This window comes from Motacilla alba, chromosome 7, assembly GCF_015832195.1.
Source record: "Motacilla alba alba isolate MOTALB_02 chromosome 7, Motacilla_alba_V1.0_pri, whole genome shotgun sequence".
In the NCBI taxonomy this organism is placed as follows: domain Eukaryota; kingdom Metazoa; phylum Chordata; class Aves; order Passeriformes; family Motacillidae; genus Motacilla; species Motacilla alba.
The window spans coordinates 19,605,604-19,627,289 of NC_052022.1; the positions used below are offsets into that span (position 1 = coordinate 19,605,604).

Genomic DNA, 21,686 nt, shown 5'->3' on the forward strand with positions numbered 1-21,686 from the left:
CGTAATGAACTTTATATGGGAAAAGGATTTTATTTATAGCCCCAAGGAGAGCGTTTTAGTAATGGTTTGTCCTTTGACAATCTCTAAGTAACTTTGCATTAACCTTGGCTTGGTGAGTACTCTGAATAAGAGGCAATGCCAGTGTCCGTTTGAAGTAACTTTGGGTTTGCCTTATCTATACTGGGATAGATGGAATTGTTGGTCCTTTGCAAAATCCTTCAGCAGATTCAGTCAGAGATGTTACCCTGTTCTTGGACAGGCCAAAGAGAACCATTCTACATACAGGTTTACTTCATCATCCAGAGACTGGAATCTCCTAATAAGTGTCTTTTCTTCTGTTCTTCTTTCTGTTGAAATAGAATATTAATTGACATGGGTACTGGAAGTTGTTTCGCTTGGATTGTGAATCCAGAACCAATTGTTCTGATCTTTCCAGGAGTCCCTCTTATGAAAAGGACACAAGGAGATTTATTTGGCAGATGTAGAGGATGAACTTCTGTGATTTGGGGTGGGAAGGAAAGAAACACATCCCGTTCCCCCCCACCCCTCTTCGATTTCTTATCCTCCTCTTCTAGGAACCTTTTCCTGCCCCAGTCTTGGACAGGCTGCATAAACCCTCTCTCTGTCCCAAATTCAGAGTGGAAATATTTTGCTCTGCTCTTTTCAGACTCAACATGCCAGTGTAGGTTTCGATCACTAGATTTCTCCTTGAATGCTATAAGGTACCTTGCTCACTGGGGTTATGTCAAATTCGACGTAGAATGCAGGTGTTTCTAATAGGAATTGTATTTTTTTTTTTAATAATTAAAAACATTGGAAGAGCCATAGCTGTGATGCTTTTCCTAATGTGCTGCTTTCCAGAGGTTGTGATACTGTTCAAAGTTTAAGTGACTCTTGCTAAGTGGCATCTGTGTAGATCAGTCCATGATGAAAAAAACAGCCCCAGGTACCATGAAAGAGCCATTTTAGTTTTCTGCAGTTTTCTGTGTGTGTGTGTCTGACCCCAGCATTACAGTACATCCTAATCGCTAGTTTTGCATTCTTTTGTAACTTTATTAATAAATTACTTTGTCTTCTCTTTTTTTGTTGTTTTTTTTGTTGGGTTTTTTTTTTTTGTTGTTTTTTAAATCTAGATGAAGAGAATAGTTTACACGTTGTGGTGAATTGCGGGGAAGCACTACTGAAGAATAACACTTACTGGCCCCTGGTTAGTGATTTTATAAACATACTTTCACACCAAAGTGTGGCAAAGAAATTTTTGGAAGATCATGGTCTTTTGGTAACATGGATGAATTTTGTATCATTTTTTCAAGGTATGTGACTTTTATAATCGGTACTAATGCAAGGATGTTAAGACAGTTAATGTTCACTGTACACTGCTGTGTGTATATATTTAATCTATTAGTATTCCCCTAAGATTGTGTTTCTTGAAAAGAACAGTATATTCTAGGAAACAGATTACAAAAATTATCTAATGGACTTTTTCTTGTGCGAAGCAGTTGAAGAGCAGTCACATCACACTTACTTGACTGGGATCTATGGTGCAAGAATTCTGAGGTTATACTTAATGTCCAGATCACAACTGTAAACCAAACTGTTTTATTGGTGAAGTTTGAAATTTAAATATACAGGGAATTAATCTCATAAATCTGGATCTTCTTCTAAGTGTTGCTGTAAAGAAAACTTTTTTTTGATTATATTAAAAAATATTTTAAGGTGATGTATCTCAGTGCTGATAAATGCTTTGCTTAGAAAGACAACCAGCATTCAGATGTTCTAATTGACTGAGTAACATTCAAAGTAGAAGTTCATGTCCCCTAAACAGCAAGGACTGCAGTTATTAGCCAGTCTTTTATCTTTTCTGGTATAGTTCTGTTCAACTTTGCTTTATCAAATATTCTTCCATTCGGTAAAGTAGATTCTTACACTTTGTGGAGTTGTTTTTAGAGGTGTGTAAATGCATAATACTAAAAAGACTGCATTCCATTTAGTCCTAGTTAAATATTGGGTTGTATAACTCTGCTTAAATCTTTGAAGGTATGAATTTAAATAAACGGGAGTTAAATGAGCACGTGGAGTTTGAATCGCAGACATACTATGCTGCCTTTGCTGCTGAGCTGGAAGCCTGTGCCCAGCCAATGTGGGGTCTGCTGTCACACTGCAAAGTTAGGGTAAGGCTAACATTTCCCTGTCATGATTCTTGGTTTTATTCATGGCTTATTCTGTAATTCTGAATCTTGAAAAGACTGTCTTTTGTGTTTGGAAAGACTTAAGTTTGGCTGTCTTTGTCTATTTAAATAACATAAAACTCCAGTAAACTCAGATTCTGTGTATAGTGAGTGTAGAATTCATGCTTGTACATAATTTATTGCCTCCAGTACTGGGAATACAAGTTCACGTTGTGTGCTGTCATTTCATATGACTGTACATATGGAATAACTCCTAATCTAATGAAGAACTTGATAAGTGTCTCTGAGTCATTCTGCCTTTGTTCAGTGGGAATGGAGATACAGAAGTCATCCTAATGCGATTCAAATGTTGGCTGTGTCTGTGAATAGACACTTCATTATGATGGGAGATGGAGTAATTTATGGGTTTATATGTTCTCCTATCAATCTGAGGTGAAAACCTCTTCGGTTCTGACATCAAATGGTCTCCAGACTAGAGCAAAGGCTTGTTGCTATTAGCTAGACTGCAAATTATATTGAGTTACAGCAAAAATAGAATCCATTAGCTTTTAGGAATACTTAACATATGAATAATATTTTTTACTGTTTTTCTTTGAAATAAATACTTGTATTCTAAATTAGCTTATTAAGATAATTAATAGTGTCAGTGAGACAGTACTGACTGGATTGAACTGCGCACTGAGAAACGGCGCAAGCAGTCCACATGATTTTAGAACAGTTTGAATCAGGCAGTTGTAAAAGCCTTTCTGTGATGTAAATTACACTGATAATTATGAATTTGTCAATTTATGAGTCTACATTGGTTTTTGAAAACCGAATTACAGCTTCTGGCTGTTTGAAGTGTTCCTTTAATTTTTGCTTAGGGATGGGATATTCTTTTTTTTAAGGCCATGCTCCTCCACCAGTTGTCTTGTCAGTCATGTCTTCAGCCACACGTTTAAACCTTTTGGTCATTATCAATAAATCTGAAAATGTTAAAGAAATGTCATAGCTTAGTTGTTGTACTTAATTAGGGAAATCTGGTGGGTTGGAAGCTCATGTCTCACAGGATAGGAAAAGCCAGCAGAGCCTGTCCTTCACAGAGTGTGGAGCAACAGGATGGGAGCATGGCTGTTGTATTTCCTGATGTGAATAGGTGCCTGACTGAAATAGTTGCCACTTGCACAACTTTTGGCTGGCCTGAGCACTGCTGCCTTTTGCATGAGAAGTGTGTCACTGGATATCCTGAGAGTGTGAGGCAAGTCTGGAGTCTGTGTTTAGGGGGAAGGGAACATTAAAGGAATAATCTGTTAAGAAAAGAGGCTTTGCAAGTTCTGCTGATCACAGAGCAATTTGGTTTAGCTTCTTTTCTGCTTTTTCTTCTTGCACATGCCTGCTTCTCTCCTGGAAGGGAATGTACAGCTCTAGCCCTGAAACATGATTTAACCTGAAATATAGTGTAGTTTTATGGCATTGTTACACAGTTATATCATACAATCCTAAAAAGGTTTGCTTACCATTGAAATCTATGCAGGATTGTGGTATCATATCATTTAGGGTGTTTTGTGTTAGCCAACTGTAAGGACTTTTAAAGTAGATAGAACTTGTGGGCCATTAGCTATACTTTTTGGTTACATGGAAAGACTTTCTTTTACGCTTACAGCTCTAAATTATGGGTAAAAGTAAATGGATAAATTAAACAACAGTAGGCACTGGGGCCACCTAGAGAGTGAGTCCTGTGAGGAGCAGCTGAGGGAGCTGGGGGTGTTTAGCCTGGGGAAGAGAAGGCTCAGGGGTGACCTTTTCATTCTCTGCAACTCCCTGTAAGGAGGGTGTAGCCAGGTGGGAGTTTGCCTCTTCTGACAGGTAACCAGCAACAGGACAAGAAAAAATGGCATCAAGCTGCAGCAGAGGAGGTCCAGGTTGGGCAATAGGAAGAATTTCTTCATGGAAAGAGTGGTTAAGCATTGGAGTGGGCTATACAGGAGTAATGGAGTGGAGTCCCAATCCCTGAAAGTGTTCAAGAAACAACTGGACCTGGCACTTGGTGCTGTGGTTTAGTTGACAATGTATTGTTCAGTCAGTGATCTTGGAGGTCTTTTCCAACTTCAGTGTTTCTGTGTACTGTAAATATATACTTGAAATAATTGTATCTACTTGTAGTAGGAAAACAATGGCACTTAAAACTGTTTTGGCTCATATAAGTGTGCTGGTTTCTCTTAACTGCAGGAAACACAAGAATACACACGCAATGTTGTCAGATACTGCCTTGAAGCACTTCAAGACTGGTTTGATGCTATCAACTTTGTAGATGAGGTAAATATCTTTAGTGAATTTAAGCAAAGGACTGTGAAAATCTGATTAAATTTTAAAGGTGATACACCCAGCCCCCTCTCCTTAATTTAAGTGACTATTCAAACTAGTGATCAGAAAAGGATTGCCTTGCTGAAATTAGAGTTTGAAGTTAATTCTTACAATGTTATGTCCTAGGACCCCTTTTTTTTTTCCTGTAGTCTTTGTGATTTAGATTTGCTGGTGCAAGCTTAAGCTGTGAGTTTTAAAAGCAGTGCTATGGATACACTACTACTGTGCTGTACGAAGAGCCAAATTAAATAGGGGCAAAGCAGAAGTCCTCTTCTGCTTTGGCAATTGGGGAGCAGCTTTACCACATAGCAAGCAATACTTAGTCAACTCAGAGTGCCATTTGCTTCTGGGGACTCGTAAGAGAGAAACTCCCTGTCTGTGGGAAACCTCTGAATAATCAGGAATGAAGTACTGCTATGTTAGTTGGAAGTAAGTCTATCAAATGAAAACATATAAGATACTGTCCTTGGTGGTTGTGCCAAAGATATTTGTATGTTAGTTTTTTCCAATATATTGTATTAAATACCTTTATTTTACTTTCAGCCAGCACCTAACCAAGTTACTTTTCATTTGCCACTTCACCGTTACTTTGCCATGTTTTTAAGTAAGGTAAGTACACGTTTTAGTTTCACAGAAGATGGAAATTCCATGTTGAATGTAATCAATCAACACAGCGTGTGCTTGCTTTTGTTTCTAGGCTGTTAAATGCCAAGAACTAGATCTGGATACTATCCTGCCAGATCAGGAGATGCTGATGAAACTCATGATTCACCCACTTCAGATTCAGGTATGGACAGACTTCTAACTTAACAATAGGAAGTATGTCTTAATTGTGAAATGTAAAAATAAGCTGTATGTGACAATAATAACTACAATATACTGAGTAGTTAGGGTAACATCTTTTTTTTCCCTTCCTATTTCCAAAATTAAAAATGGGGCATTAGTTATCACACTCTGAGAAGCACATAATAATAGTATTCACTATAGCTCTTTGAAAATGGTAGGACGGACCAATCCTCTGAAAGCATAGAATTGTAATGTGATCAGAATGCAATGCAGGTTGACAAGAAACCCAAATCTGGAAATTTTGTATTTAAATTGAGAGTGAGTTCCAGAATGGATGCACAACATTTTTATTTGAAAATTTGGACTTACTTGTGCATAAGTGGCAGTGAGTAGTATTTGTAATCACTGCTTTTAGATCTAATCTCTTTTTAATTGCGATGCCTTAATTTTTGGTTCATTTTGGTACCACAATACCTTCATTTTGAGTTAGTTTCAAGATTTTAAGGAACAACTACATGTATAAATCACATCATTTGTCTTTAAATACTTTCGTTGTCTGAAATATACTCTCATATGAAGGTATGGTATCTGTTTCATAAACTTGCAGTGGTTCTTTTCATCTCTTACTTTCCAGAAATAAATTAGTATAAAGAAGTCTATGAAGTTGTAGTATGTATGCATGTATATGTGTAACGATAGTGAATAACATGCTGAGAGGGCTGGAGCACCTCTGTTATGAAGACAGATTTAGAGAATTGGCATTGTTCACCCTGGAGAAGAGAAGGCTCTGGGGAGACCTTAGAGTAGCCTTCTACAGGGGCCTACAAGAGATGGGGGCAAACTTCTTAGCAGGGCCTGTTGCACTAGAACAAGGTTAGTGGCTTTAAACTGAAGTAAGGTTGATTGAGGTTACCTGTAGTACCTTTTTTGCTATGAGGGTGCTACAACACTGGAGCAGGTTGTCCATGGAAGTGGTAGATGCCCCATCCCTGGGAACATCCCAGGTTAGATTGGATGGGGCTCTGAACAACCTGGCCTAGTTGAAGATGCCCCTGATAGTCATAGGGGGATTGGACTAGATGACCTTTAAAGGTCCCTTCCAACCAAAACTATTCTATGACTCTCCACGAAATCCCCAGGGAGACTTTCACAATGGCATGTAGTGACAGGACAAGGGGCAATGGCTTTAAGCTGGAAGAGAGTAGTTTAGATGATATATCACAAAGACATTCTTTGTGAAGGTGGTGAGACACTGGAACAGGTTGCCCAGAAAAGTCAAGGATACCCCATCCCTGGAAATGTTCAAGACTAGGGTGAACGGGGCTTTAGGCACACTGGCTTTAACTACCTGGAAAGTGTCCCTGCCCATGGCATAAGGGTTGGATGTCTTTAAGGTCCCTTCCAATGCAAACTGTTATATGATTTCTGGTTTTCTGTGATAACATACTGATGATCTGCTAACATTCAACTGAGTAGCTGAACATGCCTGAAATGTTTATAACTTTTTATGTTCCCTGAGCAGGCAAGTCTTTCTGAAATTCACAGCAATATGTGGGTTAGAAATGGTCTACAAATTAAAGGACAGGCCATGACTTACGTGCAGTCTCATTTCTGCAATTCAATGATTGATCCTGACATTTATCTACTGCAAGTAAGTTATGTTTTCTGAGAAGCCAAGCCAATATTATTTACCTACAAACTATTTAGTAGAATCAATTTAATAAAATTAATTTACTCTCTTTCTACAGGTCTGTGCCTCTAGACTGGACCCAGATTATTTTATTTCATCTGTTTTTGAAAGGTAGGACTAAAAGATGAATGCTTTTGTTCAATGTTTTGCTGGCTGATGTGCTAATTTATAGCGTGTAATAGAAAAATTGCGTATCTGATACATATCTTCAGTGGTACAACTCTGCCTGGCCAAAACTAACACCTAAGGCCTCTACTGAAACAGGTATCTCTTGATTTTAAGCATCATTGGCTTTTGATTTACAGGGCAGTATTGAAGATATTTGTTTTCTGAGCCTCTTTAGGTTTTTTTTAAGTTTCATGCGTGTTCGTATGCTAGGATATTCTATCCTGAAGAAGTAGTAAGAGACACAGAATGTTTACTTTTCTGGAAAAAAAAATTAAGGTTTGAACACCAATTAGTATGCATTAGTTTTTATATGTTGATAAATACAAGGTGTTTTCATGTGGAGTGAATATCACTATAGCACATTCCGTTGATAGTTAAATAAAAATTGAAATTTAAAAAGAAAAGGGTTTTCAGGTATGTTTATTTGTACTTTGTGTTTTCATTTGGACTTTTGTATTTCGTTTTAGATTGTTAAGAGTGCTATCCTGAGCTTATCACTACATTTCACATTAGTGTTTTAATGTTGGAGAATGTTTAATTGTTGTTTCTGACTTTCCTGTTTGCTGTGTAGATTTAAGGTGGTAGATCTGTTAACGATGGCTTCACAGCATCAAAATACAGTTCTTGACTCAGAGCATGAAAGGTCCATGCTGGAAGGAGCCTTGACATTTTTGGTCCTTTTGTTAAGTCTTCGTTTACATTTAGGTAAGAGTCACTACTTTAGGATTATCTGTATGTAAATAACATTATTACACCTTCATTTATAGTCAACACTTAGTAGGTGCCTTGAAGCTGTTTAACCATATAGTAACTTAAAGCATTCAATACTTGGTTTCATCTTTGTCAGTTACTCTATTTTAATCCCTTATGAAATAAAAGTAGATATAATACATAAAAATGGAGAAAAATGGCTTTAATGGAAGTGGATGATTTGTGTAGGTGATGACATGAAGATTCTGTATCTTTTCCAGAAAGACAGCAATTTGAGTTTATACTGGTATTTTCTGATTGAGATTGTGCCTTTCATAATATTTGCATGCCCCCCCTTTTTTTCCCCCCTGTATTTTTAAGGCACTGTATCATTACTTAATATTAATTTGTATCATGTTTGACATGCTTTTAATGTCAAATGAAAACTGAATGTGTGTCTTAAAATTGTTCTGTTTTAACAGCTTTCTACATTTCATTGTTCTAGGAATGACAGATGATGAGATCCTCAGAGCGGAGATGGTAGCCCAGCTGTGTATGAATGACAGGACACACAGCTCATTATTGGATCTCATATCCTTGGAATATATTCACTAATGTGCCTGAATGAAAATGACAGGTGCCTGGATAGTAGTGAGGCTTGAACAACATGTTTTTAGGTTACATAATTAAAAAAACTATGTTGAAGGTGTGTTTGTGTCTATGTATGTGTGTATGTGTATATATATATATATGTATGTATGTATGTATGTATATACACAGTATATACTTACTAGTAAAGGCATTTGCTCCAAGTTTGGCTTTTCTTACAATAAATACAATACTTCTTAATAGTTTAGTTTTGATACAAAATGCTGTACTGGTCTTTAGAAGTCTTTTAGGTGTGAGGTAAAACATTTGTTTTCCAATGACGTTGTACAAAGTTTAGCAAAGCATCGCATTTGTCTGCATTTGAGCCTTTGATTTTTGCTAAGTTTATGCCAATATAAAAAGCAGGCATTCTACATTATATTGGCTTTTGCTATCAATAGCTGAAAATGCAAATAATAGCAATCCTGCATGTTGCTTTGACATTAGAGTGAAGTGTATGTGTTAGGGGGAAAGAATAGCAAACTCTGAGAAGTCCTGCACAGGCATAGGGTTCGTGTCCCTGGACAGCTGAGTATAAATATGCAGGTTTTCCTCCTGTCACTCTTGGGCTGTGTAGGCAAATTAAATAGCTTGTTGTGGTTGCATACAAGAGCTTGCAATCCAGGTATGGGCAATGAGCAAAAATATTACAAATATGAAGATAGGAAAGCATGAGATTGAGACTAAAAAATGCATAATAAGAATTATTATTATAATATGCTCTAGTAACTCAGTCAAGTATGTAAAATAAGTGATTACTTAGAACAATTCACTTAAGTGAATGACTTAATTATGTAAAATAAGTGAATCATTTATATAAGCAATCACTTGTCCCTGAGCAGAAGTTTACTTACTTCTAAGTGCTGCTTGTGTTCTAGGGTAGTATCAGTAGGTCAGTTAAGTATTGCTACCAAAAATGAGAACTACAGAATCCAAGATGCAGAATTATTTATTGTGTTTATGGATCCTGAGCTATTTGCTTGCTTTTCCTGCACTTGGATGTAAATGCAAAATATTCTCCCTATGAAGAGAGACAAAATGTTTGTAAGTAAAGACAATCACAGAAACTTTAGATACACTACAGGCAGTGGTTTCTATTTCTCATTAAGTACTAACAGCTTGAGCCAAATATGCAGCAAGTCTTACTTTAAAAAGTTTAACTTCCTAGCTGGGAGGCTTAGATTCTCTTCAGTAACAGTTACTGTTCTTAGGAGCTGGAGCATACAGACCTCTTGTGGTAAGCACAGAGCACTGCTGAGATGTGGTCTGAAGTGACTGACAGAAAATATCAAGAGGAGGGAAATTCTGTGTCCTGCAGCTAAATTAACTTTGCTTTCCTTAACATAAGCATTACATTCCAGAAAACCCTAATCCTAAAAGTGGTATTATTCCAGGAAGCTTAAGCTTTGAATCAGTCCTGTCTGCAGTTGCTGACTTTAAAGCCCCTGTTTTTGAACCTGGAGGTTCCATGCAACAAGGAATGTACACACCTAAAGGTATGGTAATCAGTGTTCTCTTGCAATATCGTCATTGGTAAGATGCCTAACCAGGGTTTGTTTGGTTTTGTTGTTGTGGGCTTTTTTTCTTTAAAAAAACCCCAAAAACAAACCCAGCCTACCAGTGTTGAAAACTCCACTTCATCCTGCCCTCAAAAAAGCCAAACCTACCACAGCCACCAAAATCCTACAAAACTTGACTTTTTCATTATTGTCCATTGCTTATATTTAAGAGCATTGCTAAAGACTGTCATGAGTCTTAAATAAATTGATTTTGATCTAGAGTGAAAATGAGCTTCTCATACTAATCAAGTACCTTCAGAAAGCAAAGGAAAATGTAGAAATGAAAAATTAATCTTATTTGTACTTTACTGATCTGCATACCTAATTATTCCTATGATTTAAAGAAATATGGTGTTTATTTAGTAGAGTTTAGAAATATTTGCACTAGTGAAATGTCAAAGATAGCTTCTTTGAACTTCTCTACCTTTTGAAAATTAAAGATACCATGATACATAATTGTTCATTTTATGTTGCTTAACTGTATTAGTATCCTGTAACATTTTTTGCTGTCAGTAGTGAGGGCCTAGAAAAAAGTTCAGGCTAGACTTGTTATAGAATATTGTTCTGTAATTCTACAATGCATACAGTGCAAAAATGACAAGTTTCTTTCCCTGACCAGCTTGTCATCTAAATTGGACTCAACACAGCATTGGTATATCAAAGGAGAGAAATAATTTAAGAACTCAGTGTTCCATTACTGTGTCATGTCACTAAGCAGATAAGCCTGTAGAAATCTGAAATGCTCCATGTGCTCTGGTTGTGCTTCAGGCTAATGGCAAAGCTGAAGAGAGATTAACTCCTTCCTCCCCCACGTGCCTCCCTTGAGAACTGGGAAGGTTAGAGTCCGGCAATTTTGAAACCATTTGGTTTAGTGGATTTTTTTGAGGGGAGTGGTGGTTAATGTAGGTACTAGTATTGTAATAACTTGTTTGCCAGTTTTTGTACTGGGAGATTGAAGTGTCAATAAAGCTCTTTTGTACAAATTAATGACTAGTGAAGTAATTTTGTGAAACCAAAGTTTTGGAAATTGATTCATCTTGGTTTTTTGATGTGTAATTAGGCAGCTTAACACCCATGTATCTAAAATAACTTAATTTTAATGTTACACAAACTACATTTCCTTACATCCTGTCCTGTTTCTGGAGCTCATAACATGCTGGTCATTTTCATATCACAGTGTGAAGGAAAAGAGATGGATTATGCTGTTTTTAATTATAGCACTTCATACTTAGGGAATCTAATGCTAGATTACAGTGTTTGGAGTTTTTTGTATATAGTTTGTTTTTTTTTTAACTTAGGTAAACTATTTATTCCAGAGGGAAACTGTCTTAAGTATCTCACCTATAGCATTGAATAATGAAGTGATTTATGATGCTATACAGATTCCCTTTTTCTTAAAGTAATAAAAGCTGGCATGGCTTTCTTTACCCTCTTAAGTGTTCATATTCCCTGTAAGTTTATATAGGTTCTCAAACCCTTTGCTTTTAAGAACTGTAGTTTGTGACCTGTCATAGTTAAAGCAAGTCATGATCAGATCAATTCCCTCTAATCCTCTAATCCCTTGTTTCCCTAAATTTGAGGGGGTGGAATCTACTTTATGTTCACAGATCCCTAGGTTTTGCTTCCATTAACCATCATTTAAAAAAACAAAACCAACCGAAACCAACTTTGGTGCCAGGTTCTTTCTACACACTGTAGATTTGTGTGCTGAAGACGAGCTGTATGTGCATTTCCAATATTCACTGTATGGTTTACTCAGTCCTTTTTTCTCATTAAGCATTAGCAGCTCAAACAAGCTTGGCGTGTTTCAGACTGCAATACTAAACTCTGTTCAGAAAAAATGTGGATTTTTAACTTTGCTGGGTGTTCTCCCTCAGCAGTCTATGAGGATATGTGTAGAACTCTTAGCCTTAGCAGGGATTAATGTATAGAGGATAGACCACTAGGTGTGAGTATAGACACTTGTCTTCCTGCCTGGGGAAAGTTAATCTCAGAAGTGTGGTAAAGCTGCTTATTTCTGCCTGTGGAAACTTTGAAAAATGTTGTAAGCACTTATGTTATGCCTGCTGGTGGAGCTAAAATTCTGTATCTGCTGGGTTTCTCCTCCTTTTGGGGGTCACTGAATCTTGCCTTCATTTTTTTGTATTACGAGAGCTAAACATTTCAAAACAATTCATAGAATTATTGTCTTCATTTGGCTTTTGATTGGAACTCAGTTTTGTTTTTTAATAACTTCTAAATAGAAAAAAAAAAGGCCATCAAATGAGATATTTTTATAGACTGTTTAGACTTTTCTGTTTGTGGTTGCTCTGAACAGCCACTCTGGATATTACTTTAGAGCTACTAAATTAAATGGATGTAACTAAGATTTAAATGAAATAATGCATAATACTAGTTATAAAACAAATGTATATATGTAAAGGATTGATCACAAATATCATTTGATACAAAGCTTGACCATTTTTGATACTGAGCAAGAAATTTGGTTGTTGCAGCAATTTTGTTAACCACCCATAATGGTAAAGTATCATCCACCTGCTAACAGCTCCACAGTCTTTACTTCCTACTTTCAAGAGGCTTGTGCTTATCATGTACGAAGTGAAAAATAATGTAAGCCTTTCTCATGTGTACTTGGAAATGAGAAAGAGTAAAACAAGTTGCATACAGACATGATGTTTTGGGGGTTGCTTAATAGAATGTTATTTTTCTATTTTTGACGCCAATCAAAATTTTGGAAAAAAAAAATTTCTAGTTTGATAAAGAGTGGTATTTATTAGTATAGAAAGTATTATTAGTAAGAATTATTATAAATTGCTGTAGTTTGCCAGGAAAAATTATGTAAGAGAAGTGACATAATTAAAGCTGGTTAAGGAGAGAATCTAAAATAAGTGGTAAGGTCTTTAAAGGGAATGTTAACATATAATTTCTTTTAAACAACAGCTGAAGTTTGGGATAAGGAATTTGATCCTGTCATGGTAATACTTCGAACAGTTTACCGTAGAGATGTGCAGTCTGCAATGGACAGATACACAGCATTGTAAGTTGGATCATTTTTAGAAATGCAGCATCATACTCTTGCTCATTCCACAACAAATTTTTTGTTTTCACTGCCTGGTAATGCTAATCACTTTATCAGTGTTTTCAAGCCCCAGATTTGTTCTTGAGTAAATAGTCTATAACAAGCAATATCAGAGTTTTGGTCATCTTAGTCTGTTACTCTTCTATAAATGTTTAAAAATACACCAGAAGGGCCACAGACAAAGTGGTGAATGTCATCACAGATAAAATACTTAACCAAAGATATTGTTTGAAAATAATTTACAACTTACTTGAAGAAGTCTTATCTCTTTTTATTTAGTTTACTCTTAGGTACACAAAGCAAAGTTTATGTATAGCAGTGGCAGGTTTCTACATTATTGCAGTGTTTAACAGTGGTTTCAACATTTAACTTTTGTTTCAACAGCTTAAAGCAAAGTGGCAAATTCCCTGGAAACCCATGGCCTCCTTACAAGAAGAGAACACCACTACACCCAAGTTACAGAGGTCTTATAAAGCTTTTGCACTGTAAAACTCTGCACATTGTGCTCTTCACACTTCTTTACAAGGTACAGTCATGATTTCTATTAAGTGCATTGGTTCACTTCCACATTTTTTACAGAAATTCTTAGAAGCATGAATTTTTTAAAGTTTATTTGGAGTAGTCAGGTTCTATTTTATATAATATTTTGGTTTTGGTTTAGTTTTATTTTTCAAGTCTAGTATGAGGTTTTTTCCTACCACTTTGATTATTTCATGAATGATTGTTTCATATATACACACACTAAGTCAGTACCCAAGTAGATGAAAGATCCTGCTCTACTTTCATGAGCACTGTATTAACCATCAGAGTTGCCAGTAAGATTGTTCTTCCATGATGGTTTCAGGGAGCACGGTGGCATGAGTGGTGTTCCTCTGGCTCCTATTGCAGAATTTTAAGGCATCAGCAGTGGCTGTTCAAAAATACACAACTTTAGTGGCTGTAAATCCTCAATGTCAAATAAGTCTCATTACTGCAGTTGTTTCTACCATCATTTCCCAAATACATTCTGGCTTTTGATAATGTTATAGCAATTGTTTTTCAGGGTTAATTGGTGCCTTTAAGTTATATTTGGTTTTATCTTTGATAGTTTGCTGCTGTCTTCAAGAGAAGCACATCCTTTTTGAAGAGTCCGTTCATCAGAAAATGGACTTTGAGTCTGTACTTAGAAAGTGTTTTCAAAGCAGTGTGCTGCAGAGGCAGATGAGGGAGTACAAAAATTGCTTTGTTTGAGTAGCGTTTCTCCTGTGCAGACTTTTCCTTTTGTGCTCTTCTAAGGACTCCCAGCTTACCTAAAACTCCTATTTTGTTTCACTGTTAAATTTCTGTTGAATAGAAAATATCTGCTGTACTACAGGAAGGCTGGTGAAGGAAAGGAGAGCTTGGGACTACATAGAAGATGAAATAATATTTTGACATGGAACAAAAATGGAGATTATGGGGAAGGAATGCATCATCTTTTACTGTCCTCCTTGGGCATGTTTGGCCACTTTTTCTCTTAGTCCATTAAGAACCCTCAAGGGCTTAAATCTTGAGAATCTTAGCCATTACTGGGTTGCTGTTTTAGCTGAAATACCAAATACTTTCCCATCAGATTTATGGATGGTGGAAAATCAAGACTGGTTGATTTTGTAGGGTGGTTTAAGTAATGCCAACATCTCTTTGTGAAATTTTGCCAATTCATGACAGCCTTTATTATATCTCTTGGCTTTTGGGTCTTCCTGTGGAAGAACAGTAAACTGTATTTGGTGATGTTAGTTTTCAGAAGCAATGGTCAAATATGACTTTTGATTCCAACTGCTGCAATTACACGTGCTCTTCATATGAACAGAATACTGAGTCCTCTTTTTAATTAAATAACCTCTATCATCTCAGATTTGTTTGGGCTTGATTAAATCAGCTCCTCAGTCACTTTTTAGAAAAGCTATTGTAAAACAGTATTATTTTTAAGAACTTTGTCTCTCTGATGATTCTAACGCCTGTATCTACTTAGAAAATTCATCCATTCAAAACCAAGTCATATTTAAAAATTTACTAGGCTCTAAAAATACTAATTTGTATAGTAGCCTGTCTACAATGAAATTTTAAACATATTTTCTCACCCATTTTTTTGGTGACTTGCATTTTTTTGCCATGTTCGTTCCTTTAGTTCAGAGTATTCTCAAGAGGAAAGTTGTCCTGGTTTTTAATTTTAGCAGTACTGGTTCTTCCTCTCAATGCATTGAAAGCTGTGTTGGAAGAAAGATATGAACATTTATTAATTTAAAGATAAGGTTGTTTATTATTTGTAACTAAAAAAGATTATGTGAAGGTGGTTATGAGCTAAATTGATGTTAACCTTTGTGGTATTCCCAGTTATGCCACCATCACTGATAGAACCTCGTGAGGCCTTTGGTGATTGATGACATGAAAAGGGGAGGGAAGGCTGGGAGCAGCTTTTTGCATGTAATTGGCAGTAGTGGTGTCTGTGCAGCTGTACCTGTCACTCTGGTGTTAAAGTAAATCACAGCTTGAACTAGTAACAGCTTTTTAAGGTACAAATTTGTTTGACTGGAAAGACATAAAACCAAATTTTGCTTTTGTGGTGATGATCAAAGGTTCGTTTTTTTCTAAATCTCAAAATAATTTAAAATCAAATTTAAAACAAACAAACAAAAATCCACAAAACCTGAAGAGTCCAAAATGTATTATCCAGAACACTCTTTCTTAAGTTTAGATGTACTGAAGCCTTAATCTGCTATGATCTGTCTCTTTTCCCACCTAGATATTAATGGATCATCAGAATTTATCAGAGCATGTGCTTTGCATGGTTTTATATTTGATTGAGCTGGGGTTGGAAAATTCTCCTGAACAAGAATCAGATGAAGAGGTAAGAATAAATACCATCATTTTCTTCAAAATACAAAGGTATTTTTTAATGAGTCAGTATTTTTTAAAATTAGATTTTACCATAGTAGTTAGAATAAAGCATCTTTATTAACTTATATGGGGAAAAACTAATAAAAAGAATAAAAACATACTCTTGTGAGGAAGCGTATGGTATCTTGTTATGTTTTTCAGCAGTTTCTGTATTTGTAGTCTGACAACCCAGATTGATTAGATCTTTACCACTGTGTAAATTAGTAGTACAAATTGTGCAAAAAATTTTAAATCATTGAGTCTAAAAATCTCTAAATTTTCACCTGAAACCCTTATCACTGATTATTTTATTGCTACAGATCTGTATCTTCAAAAATATGTGAATAAGTCAGAATTTTTATTCTACTTTTAATGATATTTGAATATAAAAAGCCTTCTATTACCATAGTTTTTTTATCTGATAAACACTGCTTTTTGACTAAGAATTCACCACATTTTTTTCCAGAGATTGATTTCTGTATAGTTCTGATTTTTTATATTAATCTTTGATTGTACAGCTTAGGATTACTCTCTGGAGTTCCTTTTACTTCTGCTAGCTAGCACCAATGGCCGTATTTGATTATATTCAAATAAAATACCTATGTATTTATTAGCCCTGTGGTCCTCATGGGACTCACATGAGTTATCAAACTTTTTAAAAGGTATATTAACTTGGTTGAGGTACACAATGTTCAGCATATTGTTCCTATCTCATGGAGACATTATGGCCTCTGTAATACAGTTACAAAAGCAGCACAAATTATTTAATATGAGAAATTTAATAAGAGAAAGTATACCACACTTTTCTTCATTGTTTTAGGAATCTGCAGGTGGACAAGAGCGTTGCCATGATAGTTGGTTTCCAGGTAGTAATTTGGTTTCTAACATGCGTCACTTCATTAACTATGTCCGAGTAAGAGTACCAGAAACTGCTCCTGAGGTGAAGAGAGAGCCACCTGCAAGTACAAGTTCTGATGGTTTAGCTTCATCACAAGTAAGTAGATACAAATACCAGATTCTCTAGGTTAGTTTAAGTCGTTGCCTATATTGGCATTTTTGATAGTTTGTTACTGGTTTTATGAATTCCTTAGGATATTTTTTCCTTCAGTTATTTCTCCTATATCTACTGATAGCAGAAATAGAAGTTATTTCAAATGATGCCTCCTTCCAAATGATATATTTAATGACTTTTTTTGTCCTCAATCTACCAGAGTTCAAGGCGGAAGAGCCTACAGAGAGAGGTAGATCTGTGTGCAGTTTGTTCTCCTAAGCGATTAACTAGCAACATGCTTTAATTGTGCTCGCCTTAACGTTCAGTGGAACCTTCTAATTTTCCTGAATTTCCTTTTAATTCATATTGCAAGGGCTCGTGCTTTCTTCATGTTCTTGATGGTAATCTTAGCTGATAGACTTTTAAGCAATAAAACATTTTAATATGTATTTGGAAATAAAAGCTTCCTATCAAATATAAAATGCCGCTGATAGCTTACTGCTTGAGCTTTGTGTTTAGGCCTGTTTGATCTTGCCAAGATACTACTAACATTTAATAATGTAGAATAGTCTTAGCTTTCTTGAGTCCAGGTAAGTTTAACCTTATATTGAAAGGGTTTTTGAAATTATTAATAGCAATTTGTTGTTGTTGTTGTTGTGAAAACAAAGGAATACGTAAATGGTGACATCCTGAAAGATTTATGGCCAATAGATGATATAATCTCTGGGTCATTGTGGCTTTTGTATTTACTGTATGCAGCACTTCAGATTACTGTGTGCCAGATATAGTGAAATACAGTGGATATTTCTTTTGCACTTTCATGTCAGAAAAATAGACAAAATCTAAAGTAGGGAGATGGCATGAAATAGATTAAACCATAAAGAAGGTAGGTGAGATGATGGTCAGAATTCCATTTTATATTTGATATATCTTAATTGCCCAGCCTTCTAAGGAAGAGAGGGTAAGATGTTAGGTGCTGAATTTCATGTTGAAAACCTTGAAGAAATACCTTTCTGCCGTGGATTTGGTATATGTATCCTTAATTTGGTACTGCAAGCAAGAGTAGCATAAGATAGATCTAAATGGGCTCCATCATTAATGTAACTGCCCTCATATGCTCACATGCCCTGGACAGCAAGTTCTGCTGTCATTTAGGGGTATGTGGCTTCTGGATCTTACCAAATGAATCCAGATAAAATGCACCATGCTCCTGGGGATGTGTGGGCTCACCTGTATTCACCTGTGTGATGTAATGAGTTAGATTGTGCAACAGTGCTCAGTAGATTTGAATAAAGACATTTAAATGACATAAAAATACTGAAATTATTACTATTTTAGAAAAACTAAGGAAATATTACTTGGATAACAGAATTGTAAGTTAGACTGTTGTAAAATCAGCTGTTAGTTGTTTTGGTATGGATATTTTCTTTTGGTACTTGGCTTTTTGTGCAGTTGCATATAACAGACTTGTACAAAAATGCAATATGCAGGTTTAGTATTTTGCTATCCTAATTTTCAATATATTTTGGGAGTGGCGAAGAATCTTTAAGTTTCATGGTTTTCTTCCTAGCTTCAAGTATTTTCTGTCGTTTGAGAAATGCGTGTTGTTTATACTTGTATTTTTGCAAATTAATCATGATAATTTTTTTCCCAAGAACTCAGGAACAGCTCAAGTGTTCAGTTTGGTTGCAGAACGTAGAAAGAAATTCCAGGAGATCATCAATCGAAACACCAGCGAGGCAAATCAGGTGGTTCGGCCCAAAACATCCATGAAATGGTCAGCACCTGGTGCAACTCCACAGTTAACCACAGCCATTCTAGAAGTCAAGGAGAGCATACTGTCTTTGCTGATTAAATTGCATCACAAACTCTCAGGAAAACAAAACTCTTACTATCCCCCATGGCTGGATGATGTGGATGTTTTAATCCACCCAGAAATTCCGAGGTACTCTCACGGAGATGGAATGACGGCAGTAGAAAGAATTTTACTGAAAGCTGCTGTACAGAGCAGATTGAATAAACGTATAATTGAAGAGATATGCAGGAAGGTGACTCCTCCTGTACCACCAAAAAAGATTAGTTCTGCAGAGAAGAAAACTTTGGATAAAGAAGAAAGGTAACCTTAATAACAAGATAAAGGAGCAGTAGAAGGACGGTGTGTGTTGTGCATCTATTGATTGAGCTTTAGGATTTCGTATGAATTACATACTAAAAGAATAAGTCTTAATTCTACAGTTCTCTTTATCTGATTTCAATATACATGATTTACATGGGTACTGAGGAAGAACCTGTACCTTGCTATTTTAAATCTTTAAATTAGAAAACTTTAATAATAATCTTATGTGATATACATGCTCACCATTAATGTTTTATAAAACTCCTACATACAAAGGTGTAGAATTAAGTTTGTGTTAGCTTTTGTGGCTTAACCTGAAGATAAGTTAGAATTTTTATTTGTATTTTCTGTTCATTCACATGCACACATCACACCCTGATTGTTTTGGGGTTTTGTTTACTCTATATGGGTTTAATAATTCTACCTTTTTTTTTTTTTTGCTTGTCTGACCCATTCAATTTTAAAAATATGTTCTCCATTTTTAAAAAATTCTTATTAAAAAAAATTGTATTTTCTTATTACGTTGTCTGAAAACTTACATGCCAGGTATCCATTTAGGGCTGAATTTTGGGGTTTTTTTTCAAGTTTGGACAGTTTTGAGTTTAATTTGGGACATAATGAGTCCTGAATGTCCCCAGAATACTGGCAGTATTGAAACTGAATGCAGAGACCCTGCTTCTTCATGGACTTTCAGCAAATGTTGTGTAGTCCTTTGGAAGAGGAATCAGCTAGGAGATAGCAACTAGAGCTGACAAAGAGGAGAAAGCTAGAAATGACAGGGGTGGTGTTGAAACTGGGATGTAAGGAGAAACCTTGTGGTCAGTGTACCAGTGGAAAACAGAGAAGATGCCAGGGCAAGTGATCTGTTGATGTGAGAAGACTCAAGCTGGCAAGTTATGAAGATATATGTTATGAAGGTATATGAAGAACTGCATTGTCAGGACAAAAATACTCCGAGAAGAGTAGCAAATCAAAAACCACAGATTTTAGAGGAAATCTCAGTGGGGAAGAATGGGGTCTTGAGAGCTGGTAGGAGAAGGAGAATGTGGAATAGGAATGCAAATGTCTGGAGGGTATGAGAGACAGAGATTGACATTTGGAGGATGTCAGACTCAGCCGCAAAGCAGAGCTGGCTGGAGTGGGAAGACACTAACACTTGGCTGGTGCAAAAGGCTGGAACATGGGATTTGCAGGGAGTGGACAGTACATAGTGTTAGAAGATTAGGGCATACTAAGTGGGGAATTCAGGTCAGAGTACTTACCACAGTAGTTGAGAGCATAAGTAGGGAGCACAGGCTGGAGTGGACAAGAAGACAATTGAGTACTTGTTCATCCAGTATTTTGAAGGGTTTATGTAACCAGAATATGTAGTTACGGTTCTAGAAATTTGAGTAGAAGAGTGCAGTCCTCTGACTCAGTTGGTTTCTGGATTACTTTAACTTTTCTGCTATTTTATTTGTTTGTAAATAAATTTTTCACTAAAATCTCTCTGATATGTCCAAGGCCTACACTGTACTGGAAAATAACACATAAGAATATGGCCAAATAGATTTAATATATTTGTATGCTACATACTTTACAAAGTAAAATTATTTTAGTCTTGCTAGTGTTTATTTACTAGGTTACTTTTCAATATTGCTTGTAATAGTTCATTTAATGAGAGAAAAAGTCAAGGTTTAGCATGTAAAATTGCTAATCAGGAAGAGTCAGAATGAATAGCTGCTTTAGATAAAACACTGCTACATCTTGGGCACCTAATCATTTATGTGGTACTCAATAGTGCTAGATTTATGTACAGGAGAAGCAGGGGCATGGATGAAACAAGTAACTTTCCATATAGTAAAGTGTAAGGTCATTCCTTCTCCTCATAAAAGGATGTGATATTTTCAAGGATCTGTGGGAGGCCCACTAAGTTTTCAGTTAAGTTTGGGGGCTAAAGCAATGGTAAAAATGAATGCTTCCCATTTTTTGTTGTTCTGAGTGATTATCTTCTTCTCAAATTTATAATGGTATTGGTGAATCCATGAAGTTTATTGGTAAATCCATGAAGGACAGTGTGATAACTGAAATTACTAAACCCGTAGAGTGCCAGTGTTCATAAAGCCAGGCTGCAATTTTTACCGTTTTCAATTGCTTTGTTTTAATTTTCCTCCCAATTCCAGTTCTGTGTCAGTGAAGACTGAGCAGACTGTGAACGTTAAGCAATCACCTTTTTTTAGCTTCAACATATAATGGCATCACTCCGGCAGTGGATTGTTGCCATAGAAACTGAAGTACAGGACTGGAAGCAAGCTTGAGCTGCTTGCAGTATTTTTTCAATTGCAGTGTCATATTCCCATGGGCCATCATGGAAAATTACTGAGCTGTACTGAATCTGTCAGAGTTTGTTTATGTCTTCTTATTAAATGCATCTATTTACAGTCACTCTGCTTTTAGTTGAGGTGTTGAGAAATTTCCAGGGAGAAATAAATAAAATCAAGTCTAATGAATGCTCTGGTCTGATCCTCAGAATAATGAGTTTTAGTGATGTCG

The 21,686-nt window shown here is 36.1% G+C and overlaps 1 protein-coding gene across 4 annotated transcripts in view; it reads left to right on the forward strand.

Annotated features, from left to right (window-relative positions):
- The window catches only part of UBR3 (ubiquitin protein ligase E3 component n-recognin 3), a 104,135-nt gene that overhangs the window by 29,552 nt on the left and 52,897 nt on the right, over window positions 1–21,686 (forward strand). For 2 of the 4 annotated variants that reach the window (XM_038141793.1, XM_038141792.1), the window contains exons 9-24: window positions 1,134–1,313; window positions 2,038–2,171; window positions 4,398–4,484; window positions 5,076–5,141; window positions 5,230–5,319; window positions 6,841–6,969; window positions 7,067–7,119; window positions 7,748–7,881; window positions 8,372–8,457; window positions 9,869–10,010; window positions 13,014–13,110; window positions 13,537–13,678; window positions 15,914–16,018; window positions 16,868–17,041; window positions 17,259–17,288; window positions 18,694–19,154. In XM_038141793.1, the coding sequence (XP_037997721.1) occupies window positions 1,134–1,313; window positions 2,038–2,171; window positions 4,398–4,484; window positions 5,076–5,141; window positions 5,230–5,319; window positions 6,841–6,969; window positions 7,067–7,119; window positions 7,748–7,881; window positions 8,372–8,457; window positions 9,869–10,010; window positions 13,014–13,110; window positions 13,537–13,678; window positions 15,914–16,018; window positions 16,868–17,041; window positions 17,259–17,288; window positions 18,694–19,154 (2,110 nt within the window). The remainder of the gene's footprint in view (window positions 1–1,133; window positions 1,314–2,037; window positions 2,172–4,397; window positions 4,485–5,075; window positions 5,142–5,229; window positions 5,320–6,840; window positions 6,970–7,066; window positions 7,120–7,747; window positions 7,882–8,371; window positions 8,458–9,868; window positions 10,011–13,013; window positions 13,111–13,536; window positions 13,679–15,913; window positions 16,019–16,867; window positions 17,042–17,258; window positions 17,289–18,693; window positions 19,155–21,686) is intronic. The other 2 variants (XM_038141794.1, XM_038141795.1) reach the window with 1 other exon arrangement.